The 20,863-nt window shown below is 44.9% G+C and overlaps 2 protein-coding genes across 8 annotated transcripts in view; both read right to left on the bottom strand.

Moving 5' to 3' along the window:
* Window positions 1–20,863, bottom strand: part of AGBL4 (AGBL carboxypeptidase 4) — a 1,625,978-nt gene that overhangs the window by 265,612 nt on the left and 1,339,503 nt on the right. The gene's annotated exons all lie outside the window — the stretch shown is intronic.
* BEND5 (BEN domain containing 5) overlaps window positions 1–20,863 on the bottom strand; it is a 61,116-nt gene that overhangs the window by 20,079 nt on the left and 20,174 nt on the right. For 5 of the 6 annotated variants that reach the window (XM_004371764.2, XM_023727095.1, XM_023727096.1 and 2 more), the window contains 2 exons: window positions 17,475–17,608; window positions 14,725–15,109 (listed from right to left, as the gene is read on the bottom strand). In XM_004371764.2, coding sequence (XP_004371821.1) covers window positions 14,725–15,109; window positions 17,475–17,608 — 519 coding nt within the window. Of the gene's footprint in view, window positions 1–14,724; window positions 15,192–17,474; window positions 17,609–20,863 lie in introns of all 6 variants that reach the window. The other variant, XM_012554277.1, reaches the window with a different exon arrangement.

The raw sequence follows: 20,863 nt of genomic DNA, 5'->3' as shown, positions 1-20,863 counted from the left end.
CCTGCCAAGCCCCTTGTCAGACTTGAGGATGCCCCTCAGGTGTCTCCTTCATGAGGCCTTGCCCTGATCACAGGTAGAGGTCTTACTCCACTTGTAAATAGCTTCTAGCAAATCATGTTTGCAATCATCCACCTTCTTGCCTGTTTTCAACATCAGACTGTGAAGCTCTTCCAAGCAAAGACCATGTTTTACTTCCTTTATAACCTTAGGGCCTAGACAAGTAACTGGCACATTGCAGGCTCTCGGTAATTTTTTCATAAAGAATGAATTCAATATAAGAGGGAGGGGAGAGAGCTGCCAGGGGTATTTAATGGACTGGGGCAAAGATTCTGAAATAAAGGCCTGCTGCTGACTCAGATGCTTGGAACTGGAGGTTGGGATGGGTGGGAGGCTGTTCTCTCAAACTCTGTAACCTTTCATGATGTCTGTGAAGTCTAAATTAGGGCTGTTAAGTAGAAATCAGAAGCACCTAGCCAGGAGAATGGACAATTCAGATGGCTGTAGTTACAGATTCTGCTTCCACACTGTCCAGAGGGATATTTAGAAGGAACAGGGGCTGAGAGAGTCACCTCTCTAGCTCTATCTCCTGCTGGTCCCCTCCCCTTACAGAGACTACATTCTAGTCAGATTAGCCTGCCTAATCATCTCCACACACCTGCCATTCTTTTTTGCCTCCTAGTCTTTGCTTGCACCATTCCATCTGTGCAGAACATTCTATCCTCAAGGATGCCCACCTATCCAAACTCCACCACTCATTCAAGGCCTGATTCAAATGCCATCTCCCCCATAAAGGCTGTCCTATGCCCTCAAATGGAGGTAAGTAATTCTCTTCATTCTTTTGCTTGGCATTTTGAGTCGGGGAGACTAGGGTTTAAATACTGGGTTTGCAATTTACTGTTGAGGTGAGTTGTGATCTTCACCAGGCATCGTCCCCTCTGAAGCCTTTCCCAACTCTTACCCTGACTTCGGGTAGTAGAGCTCTGCCTTCATTTGGGACCTCCCCACTCCCTTACTCCCATTCTGCCATAGTAATCTCATTTGCTTTATGTCTGTCTTCCCCAGTAGACTGTGAGGCATGAAGGCAGGTGGGGACTGTGTCATTTCTATGGCGGAGTCTAGGACTCTGTGCAGTGCCTGGTTCAAATTCTATTCTCAACAGATGATTTACACATGAATAATTACTTAACCTCTCCGAACTTGTTACCTCACCTGAAAGAAGGAATGACAACAGCAACTTGGCAAGACTGAAGATTAAATGTGTTAACCACATATGAAACATGATTAATTCAGAATCTGGCAGAGTGGCTGCTTGGTAAACACTGGTTCACTCCCCCACCACCCCCTCCCACACACATGCGCTATACTCACTCCCATGTTTACATGATTAGCCTATTCCTAATTGTGGGTTCTAGGCGCGAGCTGCTTCATCTTCTTTGCCCCTAATGTCTAGCACAGGCCCAGCCCAGAGCAGGTCCTCAGTATTCCATGGCATACGCACCCTCTACTCTGCTCACTCTGTCTTCTCCGGGACTGACAGAGCTCCGTCAAATGACTGAGGCTACTGTACTGGGATCTTCTGGCTCAAGGAAAATTATTTCCTGACATACTTTGTCAGCACTGTTTAACAGCCCAGGCATAGCTGTTGGATGCTAGAGGCACCACTCTCTGTGACAGCCTCCTTCCACAGCACTGTATGCAGAGCTACCTCAGCCTCAGCAAGGGCAGCAGCTCAAAAAACCAGCCAAAGGAACATCTTGAAGAGGCTCTTCAGGAGACCATGGGTGGGAATCCCAGCCGTATGACCTCAGGCAAGTCACCTAACCTCTCTGCGCCTCAGCCTTCCTACTTGCAAAATGGGGATTACCAGCCGCCACCTTGCAGGCTGATAATGCCTCTGAAAGAGTACAGCACTGTGAAGGCATGGTAAGACAGAGACTCACAAAATGGCAAAGGAATGAAGGAATGAATCAATCAATAAAGGACGGTGTTTAGCATTACAGAATCAGGAAGAAAAGGAACGAAAAAGCATGTGGTTTCTTTGGGGAGGGGATGGAGGGCCTCTAGTGCTTTTAATTTAAGAGGGGGAAAAAATACTTCATCGCAAATTTCAGTCGGCTCCACTACTGATGTTGGCAATTTACATCTCATTACAACAAACGCTTCAGATTGCTGTTTTGCTTTTAAAAATTTCTGAGGCATTGTTCTGCCTCAAACACATGTGACCAAATTAGCCACAATAATAAGCACTTGCTCTAAGAGACAGCATTGTACAATCTGGCGCAGATATCTTAGGTAACAAAGAAACTTTTTTCACTTTGTGGTAAGTGGAGGAATTAAAAAAAAAAAAAAAGGCCTTTTGATCCACTTGCATTCTGGTATTGACACACACATCAGGTTTATTTTGGGGAAAATATACATTCCATGGAGAGAAACCTCCCAGCTGGTAAAGGAAGCTTTTAAAAAAGTATCAAAAGTACTACTTGCTTCTCATTCAATCATTCATGAACCTTTCGTCACACAATCCCTGACTGAATACCGAGATCTAGGCCTTGTAAGAGGCACTGGGGACCCAGAGATTAAGTAAGGCATCTCCCAATTCTGGAGACGTTCAGAACTGAACATGGGAAATGCTATTGCACTGCATTACAAATAGCTGTGATATGATAGTAGAGCACTGGATTTAGATTTATAAAAGCTGGTACAAATCCTGGTTCTATTATTAATTTTACCTCTTTAATCCCCAGTGGAAAACCCTGGTGGCTAAGTGGTTACAAGCTACTGCTGCTAACCAAAAGGTCAGCGGCTCAGATCCACCAGGGACTCCTTGGGAACTCTATAGGGCAGGTCTACTCTGTCCTATAGGGTCGCTATGAGTCGGAATCAACTCTATGGCAGTGGGTTTTTTTTTTGGCAACGGGAATCCCCAGTGGCCCCTTCCATAAAAAGGGAACTGTGGCACTGAGTAAGGGGCTCAGTAAGTGTTTGTTGTCTCAATGAATAAGTGAAATTATACAATTCTCTGCTCTTGTCTGATCTTAAACGGGACTGACTCTGTTCTTTCTAAAAACCTTTCTAAAAAGTTAATGCTTGTGTGACTTCCAGGAGGTTTAGAAATCACTCATTTCTTCAAAATATGTATGTCTGGTCATAAAATACCATTCCTGATTTCTGCTCAAATTGAAAGGCTGACATTTTTAGAATTTTTAAAAAATGAACCAAATCCTTCCATTTACTTCTGTAAATGAGTAGGACATATTTCTGTTATCGGTATAGTTCCAGTTTCTTCATAAGTGCAAAGTGAATCAAATCGAAATTCTTAAATACACATAGAACACCTGTTGTGACACAGAGGCACACTAGGTTTGGTGAATAAAGATGAGTCTGCTTTATTGAGAAGGACTGAGCATAGGAGCAGCTATATATCAATAAAGAAGGTAAACAAGGGCCTTGGAAAGAGACGGGGAGAGATCGAGAGCCAGGCAGGTGGGACCCCCTCTGGGGACCACTTACAACAGTACATCATCATCTCCTCTCAGAAGGTATCAGACACTCTCGCCTTCTGTTGGAGCTACATATCTGCTTCTTAGCCCCATTATGCTTCCAGTGAGGGCAGGAATGGATCTGTCCTTTGATTCATTCCTTCAGTGAGAATCTACTAAGCACATACTAACTGCCAACCCTGGCTAGGTTTGTTGCCTTGAGTGATTCCCCATCCAGCAGTGGAAAGAAACAGATGACATAACATTACCACCCATATAGCTGGTATGGGTTAGGATAAGGGTGTTGGAACAGAAGTAAAGAAGGGGTTGTACACATGGAGGAGACTAAGAAGGCTTCAGAAGAGCGATCACAAACATCTATGCTTGAGTTTGGAGGGAAAGTCAGGAATGTATTGGGCATGAACAGCCGGGGCAGGTGAAGCAACTAGCACATAATAGAGGCTCAGTGACTGACTACAAAATGAGCAGTGTGATAATCTGCACAGCGTTGGGGAACGAGAGATTACTGCTAGCTAAGTGACCTGAGAGGGCTTCAGGGAAGAGGTGAGTGCTGACTGGAGCTCCGAGGGTGAGTAAGGTCTGGGGAAGGTGGAGGGGCGCTCAGGCAGGAGGATGTGCTCAGAGTGAGCCAAGGCTCTTAGGTCCTTCTCTCCCTCTGTGTCCATTTTCTGAGTGCTTTCAGTGGGCAAGGGCTGCAGTAGGCTTTGCTGAGCACAGGCAGGAGAAGCAATTCTAGCTTGAGGAGGTGGACTGGGTAAGATCCCTGCAGCTCACATGGATGCTCCCACAGTGGGACCACTCCGTCAGGGAGTAAGACCACAGAACAACAGAGCTGGGATGAACCTAAGAGAGCCCCTGTCCCCAAGGGGAGAAACCCAGCAAAAGAGAGATGACAGAGGCAGGCCCAAGTACCTAGTCTTGTGATCTGAGGGTCAGGGTTTTTTCCCATTTTGAGGAATTATAGATGCTCACTTCGAAGGATATATTTGCTTTTTACAGAGGAGGAAAGGTGACCAAGAACTACTGAGTGTCTTCTTTGTTAAGTACCATATTTTAATGCAAATAACACGTGTCTTCTACATTTGCCAACCATGCCCTCCCCCTGCGAGGTATTTTCTTTAGCCTGCTATGCCATTTTATTTTTATGTTGTTGTAAAAAAATTAGCATAGCATGCTTATGAAAATACCTCGCAGGGGGAGGGCGAGGTTCGCAAACACAGAAGGCATGTGTTATTTGCGTAAAAATATGGTACTGTTACGGGTTGAACTGTGTCCCTGAAAAAGATATACTGAACTCTTAATCTTTGGTACCTGTGAACGTGACCTTATTTGGAAATTGGATTATTGCTGATGTAATTAGTTAATATGAGATCATACTGGAATAATGTGGGCTTTAATCCAATATGACTGTTGTCCTTATAAATCAGAGAAAAGACACAGGAAAGCACACAGAGAGAAGAAGGCCCTGTGAAGACAGAGGCAGAGACTGGAGGGATGCAACCACAAGCCAAGGAATGCCACAACTACCAGAAGCTAGAAGAGTAAGAAGGGCTCTTCCCCTAGAGCCTTCAGAGAGAGCACAGCCTGGCTGACACCTTGATTTAGGACTTCTAGCCTCCAGAGCTGTGAGACAATAACTTCCTGTTATTTTAGGTCACCCACTTTGTTACGGCAGCTACAGAAAACTAATACAAGTATCTTACTGGAAAAATACCTATTTTTTATCTCTCTAGCACTTTTTAACCCACTGTCATGTGATTATTTGTTCAATGTTCCTCTCCTTGACTAAAAGGTAAACTCTAAGGAGACAGAGAGTAGACAGCCCACAGTCTTGCTCACTGCTATATTCCCAGCACCCAGCAAAATGTCTCTGGCACACAACAAACTTCTTAAACAAGTGGTGAATGAAAGAACTAATCTTCATGGCAGTTCTACAAAATACATTTTATCACATCTGTAGAGGCTTAGAGAGGTGAAGTTATTCTCCAAAAGTCACACAGGTGGCAAGCGTTCAAATTCAAGGTCATCACACTCCAAAGACTTGCTCTTACCACTACCTTATACCTCCTTAGGAAACTGTGGTTTTCTGATGTTTTACAGGGTTCCCACTTCATGCTCACTCTGTAGGACCCTCAGCTCACCTCTGACCTTCCCAGGGGGTCTGTGAGGAACTCTGTAATCATGCCCTTGTGGGTAGGCAGGTGGTTTACCAGGATTCATCTCACCTCTAGAAGCTCTGACCCTCTCTTTTGTCAGCCCACAGTTCTTCATAAGTGGTTCTGACCCACCGCCCTCCTCACCCATCTGTCTGGGTCCAAGTATCATCCAAACAGCAGGGATTTGCAATGGGTTGGCCCTGCCAGAGCAGCACTGAAGGCCCTGCACATCTGCTGGATGCATGTGAAACGGCCGTTGGTCCCGAACCAGAACCAGCTAAGTTGTGGGTAACGGGTCTTGATGGGGTAAGTGGGGTGGGTGACTTAAGACTGCCCTCAGACTCCTGAAGGGCTGCTGTGGAGCACAGTGAGCACCTCTGGGCAAGAATTATGGGGAGACAGAGTTCGATCACTTGGCTGACATCTCCCCATCAAATCAATCCATGACCCTGGCCTTGTTTAACCATCCTTCAGGCCACGAGCTCTTCCAGAGCACAGACAACATAGGATTCATCTTTGCTGAACAGTTGCTAAATTATTTGCTTTGCTCAGACAAAAGCACAATGCAGGGATTAGGGAACTGTACCCGAGGTCACTCCAATGGGGAACAGTCCCTATGAACCATCTGCTGTAGTGCATAGGCAGTTTGAGCTACTCTTGCCTACCTCCGTAGCTTCGTCTCTCCCTCCTGCCCACTCCTTCATTGCCCACTCCAGCCAGGAACTACTTGCAGTTCCCTGAAAAAGCCAGCATCTCTCACAACCCCAAATCTGCGTCAGGCTCTCATGTTGCCTGAGATACTATTCACTTCCTCTTCAGCTGGATGAATCCAACAAATTCCTTTATTTGAGATCTTCACCAGCCACCTGCAGCATCCCCATCCCAGCCACGTAATCAGCCTTCCTCTATATTCTCTCCCAACACCCTGAAACCCCATGATAACAGCAAGGCTCACACTGCACTGCAACTGGTGTTGATGAGACTGTGACCTCTTTAAGGCAGCAACACAGTCTTAGCTCTTTGATTTCCCTGTTTCTAGCACAGGGCCTGGCAGAGAGGAAGAGTCCAATGTTTCCTATACAAATACATTTTCTTACAGACAGAGCCGTCCCGTAATGGCATGGACTACACTGGAAGGCAGTGAGTGAGCCTCCCGTCTTATGGGGAATGTTTCAGGAGGCTAAATGATCACTGGTCAGGGAGGCTACAGAAGGCTTCTTATTCTGTGAATGAGGCTGGACTAGGTGAACTCTAAGGCTCCTTATAGGACTAAGACTAAGGCCTTGGGGCTCTAAGAATTACCTCTCAGCCAAGCTCACTGAGTCCCCAGGAACAGCAAGGCCTGAGGGTGTGGCCAGCCTCTGGACCCTGCTGAATCCTGGTAGCTGGACTGCTTCTGGGTTGCTTCTATCCATCCATGTTGGCGAAACATCAACGTTTCACTGCTTCATGATGATGAAAACATCATTCATTCAGATTCCATGTGGCATAGACATGTCCTTTCCCCTCTCTGGGTCTCAGTTTTTCCATCTATAAGATGGTGGAAGAGATTGGATTGGGTTCTCTCGAAAGAGAACATTTCCATGAAAACTAGAAATTTTCTGGCTGGCATCTTGAGACTCTGTAGCCTGGTAAGGTCGAAACTATGAAGAAATGGTGGGCTCTTAAATTAATCAGGAAAAAGCCCTTTGGGGTTGGTGTGCCAGCAAAGCCTACTCCAATGAACAAATTAACCGAACAGCTCAAGGGCCTAGGAGCCCCAGAACCCATTGCAGTACACAAAGGAGGTCTAGTCGTGAAGGCAGACAGAGGAGGACACACAGAGCTTCAGGACCACAGAGGCTGAGTGACTGGGTGATCAGGAGACTGCCGGATGCACAGAAAAAACCGGACAGGCCTCAGTTTGAAACCTGGTTCTACCATTTACTAGTTGTGTGGCCTCAGGCAAGTTAGTTAATCTCTTTGAGCCTGTTTCCTTATCTGATGGTCCTGTCTACTGCTGGGGTTGTTTAATGTGTGAAAGGCACACAGCCTAGCGTCTAGACCAAAACAGGTATTCAAATCCATTGCTGCTTTTCCCATCTCCATTTCCTCTGGCTGGCAAAACCAGCTGAAAACAAGCCTGACACATCGCTATACCGAAGCCAATAACCAACAGCCAAAGCCCTGTTCTAATGTGGAAGAAGCAAGTTCCTATCCTGGCAATGGGGTAAAGCCCAGTAACTCTTTCTAGATATTCTGGCTACTTAAGCAGTTAGCTGGAGCCCTGGTGGCACAGTGGTTAAAGAGTTATGGCTACTAACCAAAAGGTCGGCAGCTTGAATCCACCAGCCACTCCTTGGAAACTCTATGGGGCAGTTCTACTCTGTTCTATAGGGTCTCTATGAGTCAGAATAGACTGGATGGCAATGGGTTTGGTTTTTTTTTTTTTCCTAAGCAGTTAGCTAGAGGGTAGCCTGGAGTTGTCCCTCAGCCCTGTCCCCATTGTTCCCAGAAAAATGGACCCTAGGGAAAAAGGCAAAGAAGGGTCCTAGATTGTCCAGCTACTCTGTAATCAGATCCTAAAATAATCTGGGGATCAACTATGGCTGTTTCTGATTCAATCAACAGTACGAAGGTCCTCCAAAGTAGAAGACGACCAATATTTGTAAGATAAACTATTCTAGTTCTCACTACTTTGCTTGCCATCAAACTTAAGGAGGCACAGGGCGCAGTGGTTTTTGGCACCACTCCAACTGAGGGGGTAGGCAGACTGTTACCCTCCTGGGCTTCACCTCTATTACAGGGATATGAAAACTTGACTTGACACAATGTCTCTCTCTTACCCTTCCTCTCTAGCCCTCCCACAAAACCCAAGTTTCTTGAGCACTCCTGCTCACTTGTAAGAATGAACTCAGAACCTAAACAGAAGGAAAAGAGCTCTGAGATAGAAGGGCCAGGAAGAGAGCCCTGGCAAAGAGGAAACTGAGCCACTGTCGGTAATGTCTAAGGAACTGAGGGGGTCAGTGGGGAGGCAGAGGGCTGGAGATGGGAAAATGGAATTCTGCCTGGGAAAAGTGGGGGGTGAGGAGGCAAATTCTACAAACTACAGACCAGTGAGCTTGAAATCAAGTCCAGATATGACTGTAAAATGGACCATTCAGGTATGATTTCTGAGGACTTACAAAAGAAAGTAGCAATCGCCAAGAGTCATTAGGGGTTGACCAAAGATTAAAACATGCCAGACAACCACATCTGTGTTTTGCTGTACAACAATAGTGCCTACGATGTGCCAAGTATTGTATACACATTATCTCATACATGCCCTCAAACAATTCTATCATCATCACTGTAGGATCTACTGCGCATTACTCTGTGTCAGCCATTGGGCAGAGGTCTTTATATGCATTTGCTCATGTAATTCTTATAAGAACCATAATGATAGGTACTATCATTAACTGTGTTACAGGTGAGGAAACTAACGCCCAGGAGTTTAAGTAAGTTGCCCAACGTTAACAGAATTAGAAAGCAGAAGAGCCAGAGTTCAAACCCCTAGTATTTCTGACCTCAGAGCCTATACAGGCTTTTAATCATCGAGCTGCCTCGTCTGCCTGTATGTTGTGGGCATTACAATATGCACTTTACACAGCAGAAAACAAAGGTTGAGAAGGGTTAAATAATTGGCTTGAAGTCATGCATATGAGTTAGAGAGCTGGGATTTGTAATAATATCTGTCACCAAAGCCTGGGTTGCCTCCTGTACAGGGAAAAGCCAACAGGAGGCTTCTGGCTGACATTAGCTGCCTTTTCTAAGGCACCACCAGATACCTGGCTTAAAGAACTCAGCTCACGGACCGCAAAGGATTTTAAAGATCAAAGCTGGTATTTTAGTGGACCTTGGACATAACACAAGCATGAACCCAGAGGGGAACAGAGGTGTTAGAAATCTAGCTTGAAAGAGCCGAGGCAGATATACAGTTCACAACGGCTTTCTCCTTCTTTAAAAATTTCAACCAGCTTGTCATCCGGCCAGTAGGGACATTGCCTCTTCTTTTTGCATTCTCTTCTCTCAAATGGAGATAATAATCTTTACTTGACCTCGCAATATGGCTACTGGAATAGTCCAACAAGATAAAAATGTCAAAGGTGCTTTGAAACCTGTGAAGTGCCAGGTACATGTAAATTACTGTTCTTATTCTTATTATCTATACCTCTTCTGGTCAGAATTAATCATTTCTGCCTGCATTCCCTGACAAAGCACACATAAAATCTAAAACCATCAAATGGCTAGCCCCTGCAATTAGAGCACACGTATTTTATTCTGCCAGGTATTGTGTTGTGTACATGTCTGTGTTGCCCATTAGACTATGTGTGCATCTTGAAGGCAGGGTCTAGCTTTATATTCCTCACAGAGCCCTTTAGAGGCTTACCTGAACTAACGTTATCTGAATCACATCAAATAGAATTATCTAAATAGTATTTAAGGAACCCTGGTGGCACAGTGGTTAAGTGCTCGGCTGCTGATACTGAAACTCACCCCTCCCATTGCATCTCTACTGTTTTGCTGCCCCTCATCCCTTCGGAATTTTCTGGAAGCTGCCAACCTCCAGTATAAAACTCACTGCTCTAAACACTGGCTTGTGGATGTTTAAAGAAAGGGACTCTGTCTTGTTCATTTCTATATTCTCAGCACTTTAACACAATGTCTGGCACAAAACATAACCTGGATAAACGTTTGTTAAAAAAATGAAAGAATAAATTAATGAATATACACACGAATAAATCTATACCTTGTAATTTAGAGTGTGTTCATGCTTTTTGCATCCTCAGCATTTACTTCTTTGCGGGAGCAGGACGGGAAAGGGAGGAGAAGGGAAAAGGGACTGGCATTTATTGACCACTTAGAGCATACCTGTCATATGGCTGATCATCAGGAAACGCTGCTTCCCATGCTAAGATCATAGGAAAGGCATGTTCTATTTTATGAAGAACGGATGTGTTCCTTCTGGGGAGAAGGATACACCCATGTGGGTTACAGTGAAAGCCAAGGGCTGACAAGTCCATGCAGGGTGAGGGACCAGGGAGAGGACAGAGGACCAGGTATTAGGAGACCTCTGGGAATAGGCCAGTGATACTTTCTGGGCTTGTTTCCTCATCAACAACACAACGGCATTGGTATATACCCTCTCTAACTTCTTTCACAACTCCACGACTCTATGTTCTATAGAATCTGTCCCATTAAATCCATCTTGTGTTTATTTGTGGAATGAATGAAAGAAGGAATGAATAAATGCACAAATGAAGAAATGAACCATCCAGTGAAATCTCTGAAACATCTGATAACATCTTGCTTCTGTCCCCCCACCCTTCTGTGTGTGGCTCTTCCTTTCTGTCCCAAATCTCCATAATATGCACCATTATAATTTCTGGCTGCTAGGGGGGCCTGCTCCTTACTCCAAGGTCCATACCAGGTTCAGGAGGCCAGGCTCCTGTGCTCTCAGCTGCCACCTAGAGACCCTCCACTGCCTGTGGGAGTCAGAAATACTTCCCGGTCTTCAAGGTGGGGAGCTTTCCCTTTAAAACTGAGCATCTCTTGACCTGCTGGCCTCCCTGGTCTCTGGATTTGCCTGTTATGATGTGAATAATCCAGCACTCAAGCTGTACAGAGGCCCTCAAGCTGGACTGTTGGGTGAAGTGGGCAGGTGAAAATGCTCAAAGACAGGCCTCCAAGAGCAATGGTCAAGCTTGGCCCAGAGTGCAGAGGATGGCACAGCCCAGGCCACATCAACCCCAGGCTACATCAACCCCAGGCCACATCAGCCCCAGGCTACATCAACCCCAGGCCAGGATGTGTTCCTTAGAGAGCATGTGAAGCCAAGAATCAGAGAAGGGTTTGCTGATGCTCTCCAGGTCACTTTCTGGCTGTTCTCTGCTTTGTTACAGGCTTCTTGGTGGTGTTACAGGTCAGGAGCTGTTAGTTCAAGGGAGTGTCTTTCAGATTCACTGAGAGAGTTCCACCTTCTAATACTAGCCTCTCCCCCAGAACTCCTATTACATTGCATTTTAATTATATGCTTGCATGTTTAACTCCCCTCTCCAATGTCTTATTCTTCTTTGTATCTCCCCAAGTTCCTAGGCTCAGAAAGCATCCAGTCAGTGTTAACTGACTAAATGAACAAACACGTATATAGCCCTCTTTATCTTCTATAATAGAAGACCCTGAGCAGCAGAAGTTAATTAACCTACTCAAGGTCATACAGCCAATTATTGCTTGTGCGAGCCAGAGTTAAAAGCCAGACCAGACCCTGTCTTAAGTCCTCCACTAAATGTGTGGAAAAGGAGCTAACAGTAACTGAGCATCAGCAGAATGCCAGGAACTATGCTGACATTATTATTCCCATTATACAGATGAGAACATCAAGGCTCAGAGAGGTGCTCTCTGCCTAGATTGCTCCCATTTTTCCCATTCACTCACTCTTGCCTGGATAACAAAAATTAATCCTTTAGGCCTCAGCTTATAAGTCATTTCCTTCAGGAAGCCTTTCTTCTCTGATCCCCCTCCTCTGCTGCCACACAGCCCCCTGTCCTTTTATCCCTGTGGTCACATTTATGCATTATGCTATCATTGATTGTTGCAGCGAGTGTCTCCCTCATCAAACTGTGAGGTCCTAATGGGCAGAGGACAAGGGCTGTACCTCCAATATACTGAACTCCTACCACTTGGCAGAATGCCTGGCACATAGCAGGAAGCCAGTAAATATTTGTGGAAGAAAAGAAGGAAAGAGGAAAGGAAGCAAAGAAGAAAGGAAAAAAGAAAGGAAGGAAAAGAAGATTCCCAAAGCCACAGAGTTGGAAGTGGGGAAGTTAGGATTTGAACCCAGGCCTGTCTGATTCCAAAGCCTATACTCTTTCCATGAAAACAACCTCCCCTTGAGGGTAGAGACCTTTTTATTGTATTTTTGTGCATATATATGGTGGGTGCTTCATGCATACTTGTGACTTGAGCTGATTTATGTTCAGTCAACCCAACTGTGATGCAGATTGTTACTCGGACCGGTGAAAAGCCATCGACTGAGCCTCGCAAGTGGCATTCAAGGTCTCTGTGAAGGGAGACTCTAATAAGATCAATGCACTAAAAGTATGGTTGGGGTCAAGTTTGTCCAAGTGTTTTAGAACTAAAAGGGGCACATGGTGATGCAAAACACAGAGTGTCTTATTCCCCCAGTAGTTTAAGAATCGTTTCTGCAGTTTAAACTCAGCTCATGATCATGCAGAACAGGCAGTTTCCTTGGCAGTCTAGACAACTTGTGCAGAGACTTCTTGTTGTTGTGTTTTATTTTTTTTTGTTTTTCAAAAAAAAAAAAAAAATTTTTTTTTTTTTTCTCCAAAAGGCATATAGCATGCAGAGTGCAATCAAAAACAGAAATCACTCATTTGAAGAACAGGAAACATTTTTTCTTTTTGAAAATTTCAGATCTCTCCCTGTCCCTGACGCCAAGACCAACAAGGCTTTCACAAATTTTTACATCTAGGGTTTCTCTTTGAGATTTTGTTTTAATACAGAGTTTTAATGAGTAATTTTTTAAGTTGCAAACTACATGTGACCTTTAATGTCAGTGTGAGCTTCTGTAGGCTATGATTTGAGAGTGGCCAAGACAAAGGCAGAGTTGGGAAGTGAAAAATTACTAGTCTACAAATCAGGTGACTGATTTGAGACTGAGCTTTGCTTCCCCTTGTGACTTCGCATAAGTCTCAACTGCAGTTTCCTTCTCTGTGACAAGGGCCTTAAAACACCCTTGCTGACTCCCAGGGCCATCTTGAATATATCTACTGAGATACTGCCTGGGAACATACTTTAAGAAGTAAAAGGCACCCACAAATCTAAGTACGGTAGGGTAGTACCACATTTATCTAAACACCAAAATGGAATGAGGCATTACATGTAAAAAATTATCTAGATAACAGAAGCTTTCCTTCCTGAATGCAAAATTGTATTTGACTTAAATTTTAGGGATAGTACTGGTATTTCCAGACGAGAGTAGTCCCTTTTTTAAGCAAAGTACACTGACTGAGGGTTATGAGTTATTGGTCCTCAGGGGCTATGGAGGCTTGCGTTATAACGATTTTCTTAATACTGACTGGCCTCTGTTTTTCAGACTTCTCAACTGTTATGCTCGGACAGCATTTTTCTGTCTGTTCCTCTCTGGTAAGCAGTTATTTTTTCCCTGCTGCTGCTTCTTGGTTCTAAACCACTCTTAGATAAGAACACCTGGTTTGTTAAAATCATATGCAAAATAAGAGTGTAGTAAGTTCTTCTACGAGCAAACCAAAGGATTTCTATACATCTTTATATGAATCTTCCTAAGACCGTGTGTCTCTTTTAAAGCTTTTAATGCTTCCTGCTCCAACCAAAACAAGTGCAGGCACTCCTGGCTGGTACAATTTTCAAGGGCTTCAACCATTTGCCCTCAAACTACATTTACAGTAGCTCTTCTTAGTATGCTCCAGGTGTTTTCCCATACTCAGTAACTGCTAACCTCTGCCTCCTCTTGTGCCCTGAAACACCATCTACCTTTCAAGGTGCAAGTGAAGCCCACATCCATCCTAAAGTCCTCCCTCATGCCCTCAGCTGCAAATAACCTCTCCATCCTTTAACTTTCATATCATTTTATTGGCATTCCCCCCGTGGTATTTATCACTTTCTGACTTAAAGTGATATACTTTTTTTAGGATCATGTCTACTTCTTTTTATTATCCTGAAACCTCTTTGGAGGGAGGTTCTCTACAATCCCTGGTACCGCCTCTTGCTGAATGAATGCACTAATGAGCAATGGCAAATATTTTGTCAGCTCTTGTTCTCTGAGCCACATTTACCACTGTGTTCTAGAGAGCTAGGCTGCTGCATACTTAACCTCTTACCAGATTCACTGTGGGAGGGGAGTGACTCTTCCTTGGGGTAACTGCTGAGCCAAGTCTCTGTCCTTCTCTAGCTTCAGGGCACTTGGCCTGTCCTGTCCCCTTGCCCTCCTGGAAGAGGAGCTGCACAAAGTGTCCCACCCGTGGGACAGTATGGCCTGCGAGGGCACTCACCGCTGCCAAGCCGCAGGAGCAGCACGTCCTGAAGCCTCCGGTTGAGGTCACGGAGCTCCTTCATTTCAGACACGAGCGCCCCGTACTCCTTGAGCTTCTTGGCCTGCTGGACCAGCTGCCTCCGAGTCCGCTCCAGCTCCTGCTGGAGGTGGCGCATCTCCTCCTGCTGCTGCTGGTAGTTGCGCAGCAGCTCCTCGTACAGAGCCCGGGGCACGACGGCATCCTCCAGACTGTCCATGTCATCCGTGCCCGGTGAGGTCTCCACGAAGACCTCTTCTGGACACGTGCTGTGGCCCAAGCTCAGGCCGTTCTGCTTCTCCAGCCGGGCCACCACTGCCTCGATGCTCTTGTGCGCCCCTTCGCTCGGCTTCCGCCCCTCAGGTCTCTGTGTAGGACAACGAGAATCAGTTCAGGCAAGGGCAGCTGGGACTTTCTTGGACTGCGGCTCAATATTTTCCCAGACAATCCTAGAATCACAGAACCACAGAACATCAGTGCTTCGAGAAACCTGTGCAAACACTTAGTCAAAGCCTTTCATTTTACAAATGGGAACATGGAGACCCAGAGTGGGGAAAAGGCATGCCCAAAGTCACCCAACATGCCAGCACTTTTTCTATTCGACCACTCCGCCTCTTGGATGTATATTATACCATATTATACCAGGACAACCCTCTCCCACTCCCCTTCCCTGTGTGTAGGCAGTGACTTGCTCAGAGGAGGTGTTCAAAGGGCATTTGTGCAAAATCAGTGAGAAATCAGGCCAACACAACTTGTTGTCTGGGGAGTTACCACTCAAATCTCCTCAACAACAACATAAAAGCAAAAAAAAAAAAAAAAACAAAATAAAAAGGAAGAAAGAAAAAAAATATTCCTCTAAGTAACCTTTTCCTCAAGAACACTTTAGTTGGGAAGGGTGTTACACTCTAATCTAATCTAGGGCAGGGACCATGTCTTATTTTCTGTTTCTCCACAGCCTAACACAGAGCTGGCAAATGGCAGGGGCTCAAAAATGTTTACTCAACTGAAAAGTTCAAAGAATGTTAGAGTTGGAAGATACCCTAAAGGTTTTTTGTTTTTTCAGTTTAACTCCCTCATTTTACAAATGAGGAAATGGAGGCCCAGAGACGGGAAGGACTATACTCAGGGTCACAGGATGAGTTACAGGAAAAGCCAGAACCAGAATTTGTAGCCCAACTTCCAGCACAAGCCTCCTTTCCCCACATCTACCAGCCTCTGCTTGGACTCTGGCCAAGCTGAAGTTCAGCAAGACAGTGCATACAGACAGGGCAGTTCATAGAAGAGAATTATCTGGGACTACCTTGGGGCTGGGGGTTCAACCGCCTGAGGAAATTCTAGCTCAAGTGAACAAAGTGGCCACTGAGGGGCAGTAGGAGTTACAGGACCAACTGAATTCCTCCACCAGGGCAAGGAGGGTTAGGACCTTTCGTGATTGGGGGCACTTGTGGAGGTGCATACAATTGAGGAAATCAAGATTCTGGACAATTTAACTGTGTCAGGTCAGGTCTACCTTAACCTCTAACTAAGTTTCTGAAAATTTAAGGGAAAAAATTTTTTAAAATGACTCTGAGATTCAGTCACACGACAAAACTCAATGGAGTTACATCCCCTGCAATAAGGTGCTGCTAGTCTAGACGACCCTGGGTGATGCTGATGGTTAAGTGCTTAGCTGCTAACTGGAAGGTTGGCGGTTTGAGTCCATCTAGAGGCACTGGGAAGAAAGGTCTTGCAATCTACTTCCAAAAAACCAGCCACGGAAAACCCTATGGCGCACAGGTCTATTCTGACACCCATGGAGTCGCCATGAGTTGGAGTCATCTCAGTAACAACTGGTTTTTTTTTTGTTAGTTTGTTTTTAGTCTAGATGACCTTATCAGCTAAAATTGTAATGATCACTTTACAGGTCTGACTTCATCACTTGACTATGAGACCCCCAAGGGTAGGGACCACATCTGGCTAACCTCCATGACTCCAGGGACCAGCACAGGGCAAGGCCCGTAACAGGAGTGCAAGGAATGCCATGAACTGAACTCAGCTGCATCTTTTGGACTATGCCTCGAGAATGTCCTTGGCCTGGTGTCCAAAATCACACACCATGGTCAGTGCAAAAGGCACCCTGCTTCTTCCTATCCCCTTTCTTCTCCTCTGGGGTACCCACTGCAAAGAAAAAACATCAAGCTTGCTGAACAAGATTTTCAGCAGGTATACAGTGTGACGGCTGGAGATCACTGGAGTGCACAGGAAAGGAAATGCAACCTTATACAAACATTTTCTCCCAACACAGGGTCCCACAACCCTGTTCTGTGAAACTGGATCACCTCATTTCCCAACAAGTTTGCCCTTAGCTGTTTGGGACAATCTGATAGTGACTGGTTCTAAACTGCTGCACAAGAACAGCTGGTTAATGTTCCTGGAATTCAGCAGTGACCTGTCCACAACTGTGGGCTAGAGAGAAACGCATCATTCCAAACCCCCAGCAGCAATGACACTGCACAGATTGTGCTAACACGACTGTGCCTGGTGGCACAGCAGGAGTCAGGGCTCCCTGGAAAGCTGGTCAGCAGTGCAAAGGTGCACCAACTGGCCCAGGCCTAGCCCACCCTGAAAAAAACCATGGCCTTTGACACCAGGGGCCATTTATATGGGGAGAAGAGGCCAAACTGGAATTCTTTAGCTATGAGAAATCTGAAAATGCTCCCACATACTTCCAAAAAACGGAAAGATTTTATTACCTTGATGTGTCTAAGCTGTAAATCTTCTTCCCCGTAATCTTTAATTTCCCCATCTTCTTCTATGTGATTGAGAGAAAGTTTGGGGATTTTTATTTTCTTCTGCATCACACTGTTTTCAAGGTCAGATTTGTCTTCTAAAAATGCATATCAAGAAAACAAGGTTCATTATGAGTCAAAATGCTCAAAATACCCATAACCTCAAATGCTAGAGAATGATTCAGGCCAGACAAGTTAAAAAGGAAAAGCAAACAAATCTAAGGCCTATTCCCACCAGCATGCAGGGATCTTAAAGGCAGTAGTGTAGGTCAAATCTCTGGGATTAAGGGTGTTTTCTAAAAGCATGGCCATACAAAGTGTTGAAATGGCATCTAATGAATTTGCTTTGGAGTTTCTCTAAGTACATCTTAAAGGGTGGCCTTTTAAGGAATTCTAGAATCTTGGAACTGGAATGGTACTTAGATTGCTATCTGCTCTAAACTGGCACATTCCACAACAACTGAGATTCTTCCAAGCCAGTGTCTTCCCAGGAAAACCTGGTGGGTTTCTGCTGGCTTAGGTACCAACAGGCATGAAAGGGACGATCGCTCTTACACAGTGAAGGCCTGAGCTGGGAAGGCAGAGAATAGGACAGGCTGAGATAAGGCAGATATAGCAAGAGTAATGAGTAACACTTACTGCCTTTTCACTGCTATCAAATCACATAATGACAGAGTTTGAGGGGTCTTGGTGACAAAGTGCTCTAACTCTCTCATTTGAGAGATTCGGAAACTCAAACCCAGAGGATGGAAGCGGCTTGCCCAAAGCGTGAGCCTGAGGAAGAGCCAGGAGCAGAAAACAGGTCTCTGGTATCTTGTCCAGTGCTTATGTGTGCTCACAATGCGCAGTTAAGGTGCTCTACAAACTGTAAAGTGCTAAAAAAAATAAATAATATTTCTCTTTGCTTTCTCATTATTTAAACTCAACTTCAGATAATCTAAAGGAGAATATTTTTTCTCCTTCACAGATTTCAAACTGTTCATGCCAGATGTGTCTCTCACTGGAGATGTCAAAAGTAAAAATTGTAACACAGGGCCTCCAAAGGTGGGAACCTGAACCTGCCATGGAACTGCTCCCTTGTGGTAAAATACTTTGGGAGTTTTGTTTTCTGGGCTTGAGCTAGACTTTGGGAATTTCTGTTTCTTATAGTCCTCAAAGTTCCCCATTGCTATATCCTAAATGTATTTTCTAGCATGTTGTCCAACAGCAGATGTGACACATGGCCAGGTACGTGGTTAAATCCAGTTACCAAGGGTCTTTATGAGTGTATGTATGTGAGTGTGTGTTAAACATGCTCTTACACTTCCCCCAGGCCAGGCTTCTCTTCTTGCAACTTGTTACAAAAACTTGGAAGCTTTAAAGTGCATAACTACGCCAGAATGTAGTCAAAATGCAAAATCTCCCAAATAGTCTTTGGATTGGAGGCCCAGCTGGTCAGAGGTGTGACTCTGGTATCAGAGGGACCTAAGTGGGGAATCCTTCTTCCATGACAAGGTGAGGAGGGGTGGGCAAGGGCCTTAATTTCTCTGATCCTCACTCCCTCCTGTGTCACAGGAGTTGTGGGGATAAGATCAATCATTCACACAACTCACTGCACAGTGCCTGGCACACTAGGCACTCAACGAATGGGATATTATAATTGGGGTTATCAACATGCTCTGAATCATTTTATTCCCTTAATCAAAAGGTGAATAAAGACACAACTTAAAAAACAAAGGTATGACTTCAGCGAGATGTGAAGTGTAAAGGAACTGCCCATGGGAAAAGGAGTTGATCTTTGTTTACACTCCCCTCCTGATCAAAGATGAAAGCGGCCTTTCCCACTGACCAGGGGAGCAATCTTCAGGTTCTGTTTTCGCAAGAATGGCCTGTTCTTGTTCTCTTTGTGCCTATAAAATACATTCAATGGCTTAGGCATGAACAACAGCAAGGTCTCTGTTCATTCTAAAGAGCAACAGCTTCCCTCCTACAAATCACAGTTGGTTCTTTCTAAGCCAAGAAGCTGCTAGAATGTAAAACTTAAGGAAAGTGCTCCAAAGGAAGTTATCCTCGAACGGTGTGTATATGTGTGTGTGTGTGCAAGAATGAGACAGAGAAAGAGAGAATGAGACAGAGAAGCACAGAGACAGACAGAAATACGGGCGGTAAGAGGATGGTATTAGGATTTCTGAGGTGTTGGGGTAAAGTAGGGGAATGACAAGTTCAAGTGCAAAGGTTTGAGATGTAGCCACCAAACTGGAAAAGACAAGCTATGTTCTGCCTCCCCGAGCTGAAACTCCACGGCTCAGGATCATGCTAGCACAGAATTGGTGTGGAGAGGAGGTATCATTCAGACACACAAAACTATGTAATATTTGAAACGTGAACAATCCTCAGATCATCTCATTTGACCCTTTCAAAAATGCAGATTAGGGGAGAGGTTCCGGCAAAATGGCACTCTAGGCAGAAGCACCACGCCATCCCTCCACAGCGAAGATCCGAAAAACTAAGCTGAACAGAGAATACAACAGTCTGAAACCCTAAAACATCAAATGAAGAGAGAAAGAACTCAGCCGAGCACCAAATGGAGTAAGAAAACTGACAGAGAGTGGAGAGCGATGAGAGATTCATGCAGAGGTCCCCTACCAGCTAACGCAGCACGGATCTGCCATCTTGGACTCCTATCAGAGACCAGCAAATGCGGTACGAGAAAGCAGCCTCGCATCCTGCCTACCTGCCTACCTGCACCGAGCACTTCACATCACACCATCAAGCAGCACAGGCACAGCGTACTGGAACCTGCCCTGCACTGATTACCGACCCGCTCTGCTGGCTGCAGTAGGTGCCACAAACAACCCATCCCAGTAACTCCTCTTCAGTTAGACCTGCCCTGCCGTACCATATCTGAGTGACTGACCCTGCCAATTGGAGAAGGAGGTGAAAAGTATTGTGCCTACAGACAAGCAAACAACAAAGAACACACAACACGCCTGCTCAGACATAGTCAAATTTTTTTTTAAAAAAAGGGATGAAACAAACAAATCTACAATCAATAAATGAGAAAAATAACTACTGAATGCCCCAAAGACAGCAGACAATATCAAAACATTTACAAAAACAGGACAGGATGGTTCCAGTAGGCGTCCGAAATAAAACACCAGATGACTCTCCAGTGGAAGAAAAGGCACTAGAACTACCTGATAGGCAATTCAAATCTCTAATACTCAGAATTCTCCAAAAGCTGAAGCAAAAAGCAGACAAACGTGAGGAAACAATATACAAATTCATGGAAAATACAGAGAAAAAATTGGAAGAATTCAGGAAAATAATGCAGGAACAAAATGCCAAAATAAATTCACAACTAGAAATTATAC

Source organism: Trichechus manatus, unplaced genomic scaffold (assembly GCF_000243295.1).
Source record: "Trichechus manatus latirostris isolate Lorelei unplaced genomic scaffold, TriManLat1.0 scaffold00015, whole genome shotgun sequence".
Taxonomy (NCBI): domain Eukaryota; kingdom Metazoa; phylum Chordata; class Mammalia; order Sirenia; family Trichechidae; genus Trichechus; species Trichechus manatus.
Note: the sequence above shows the minus strand (reverse complement) of the source record. Positions and strands in the feature narration are given on the sequence as shown.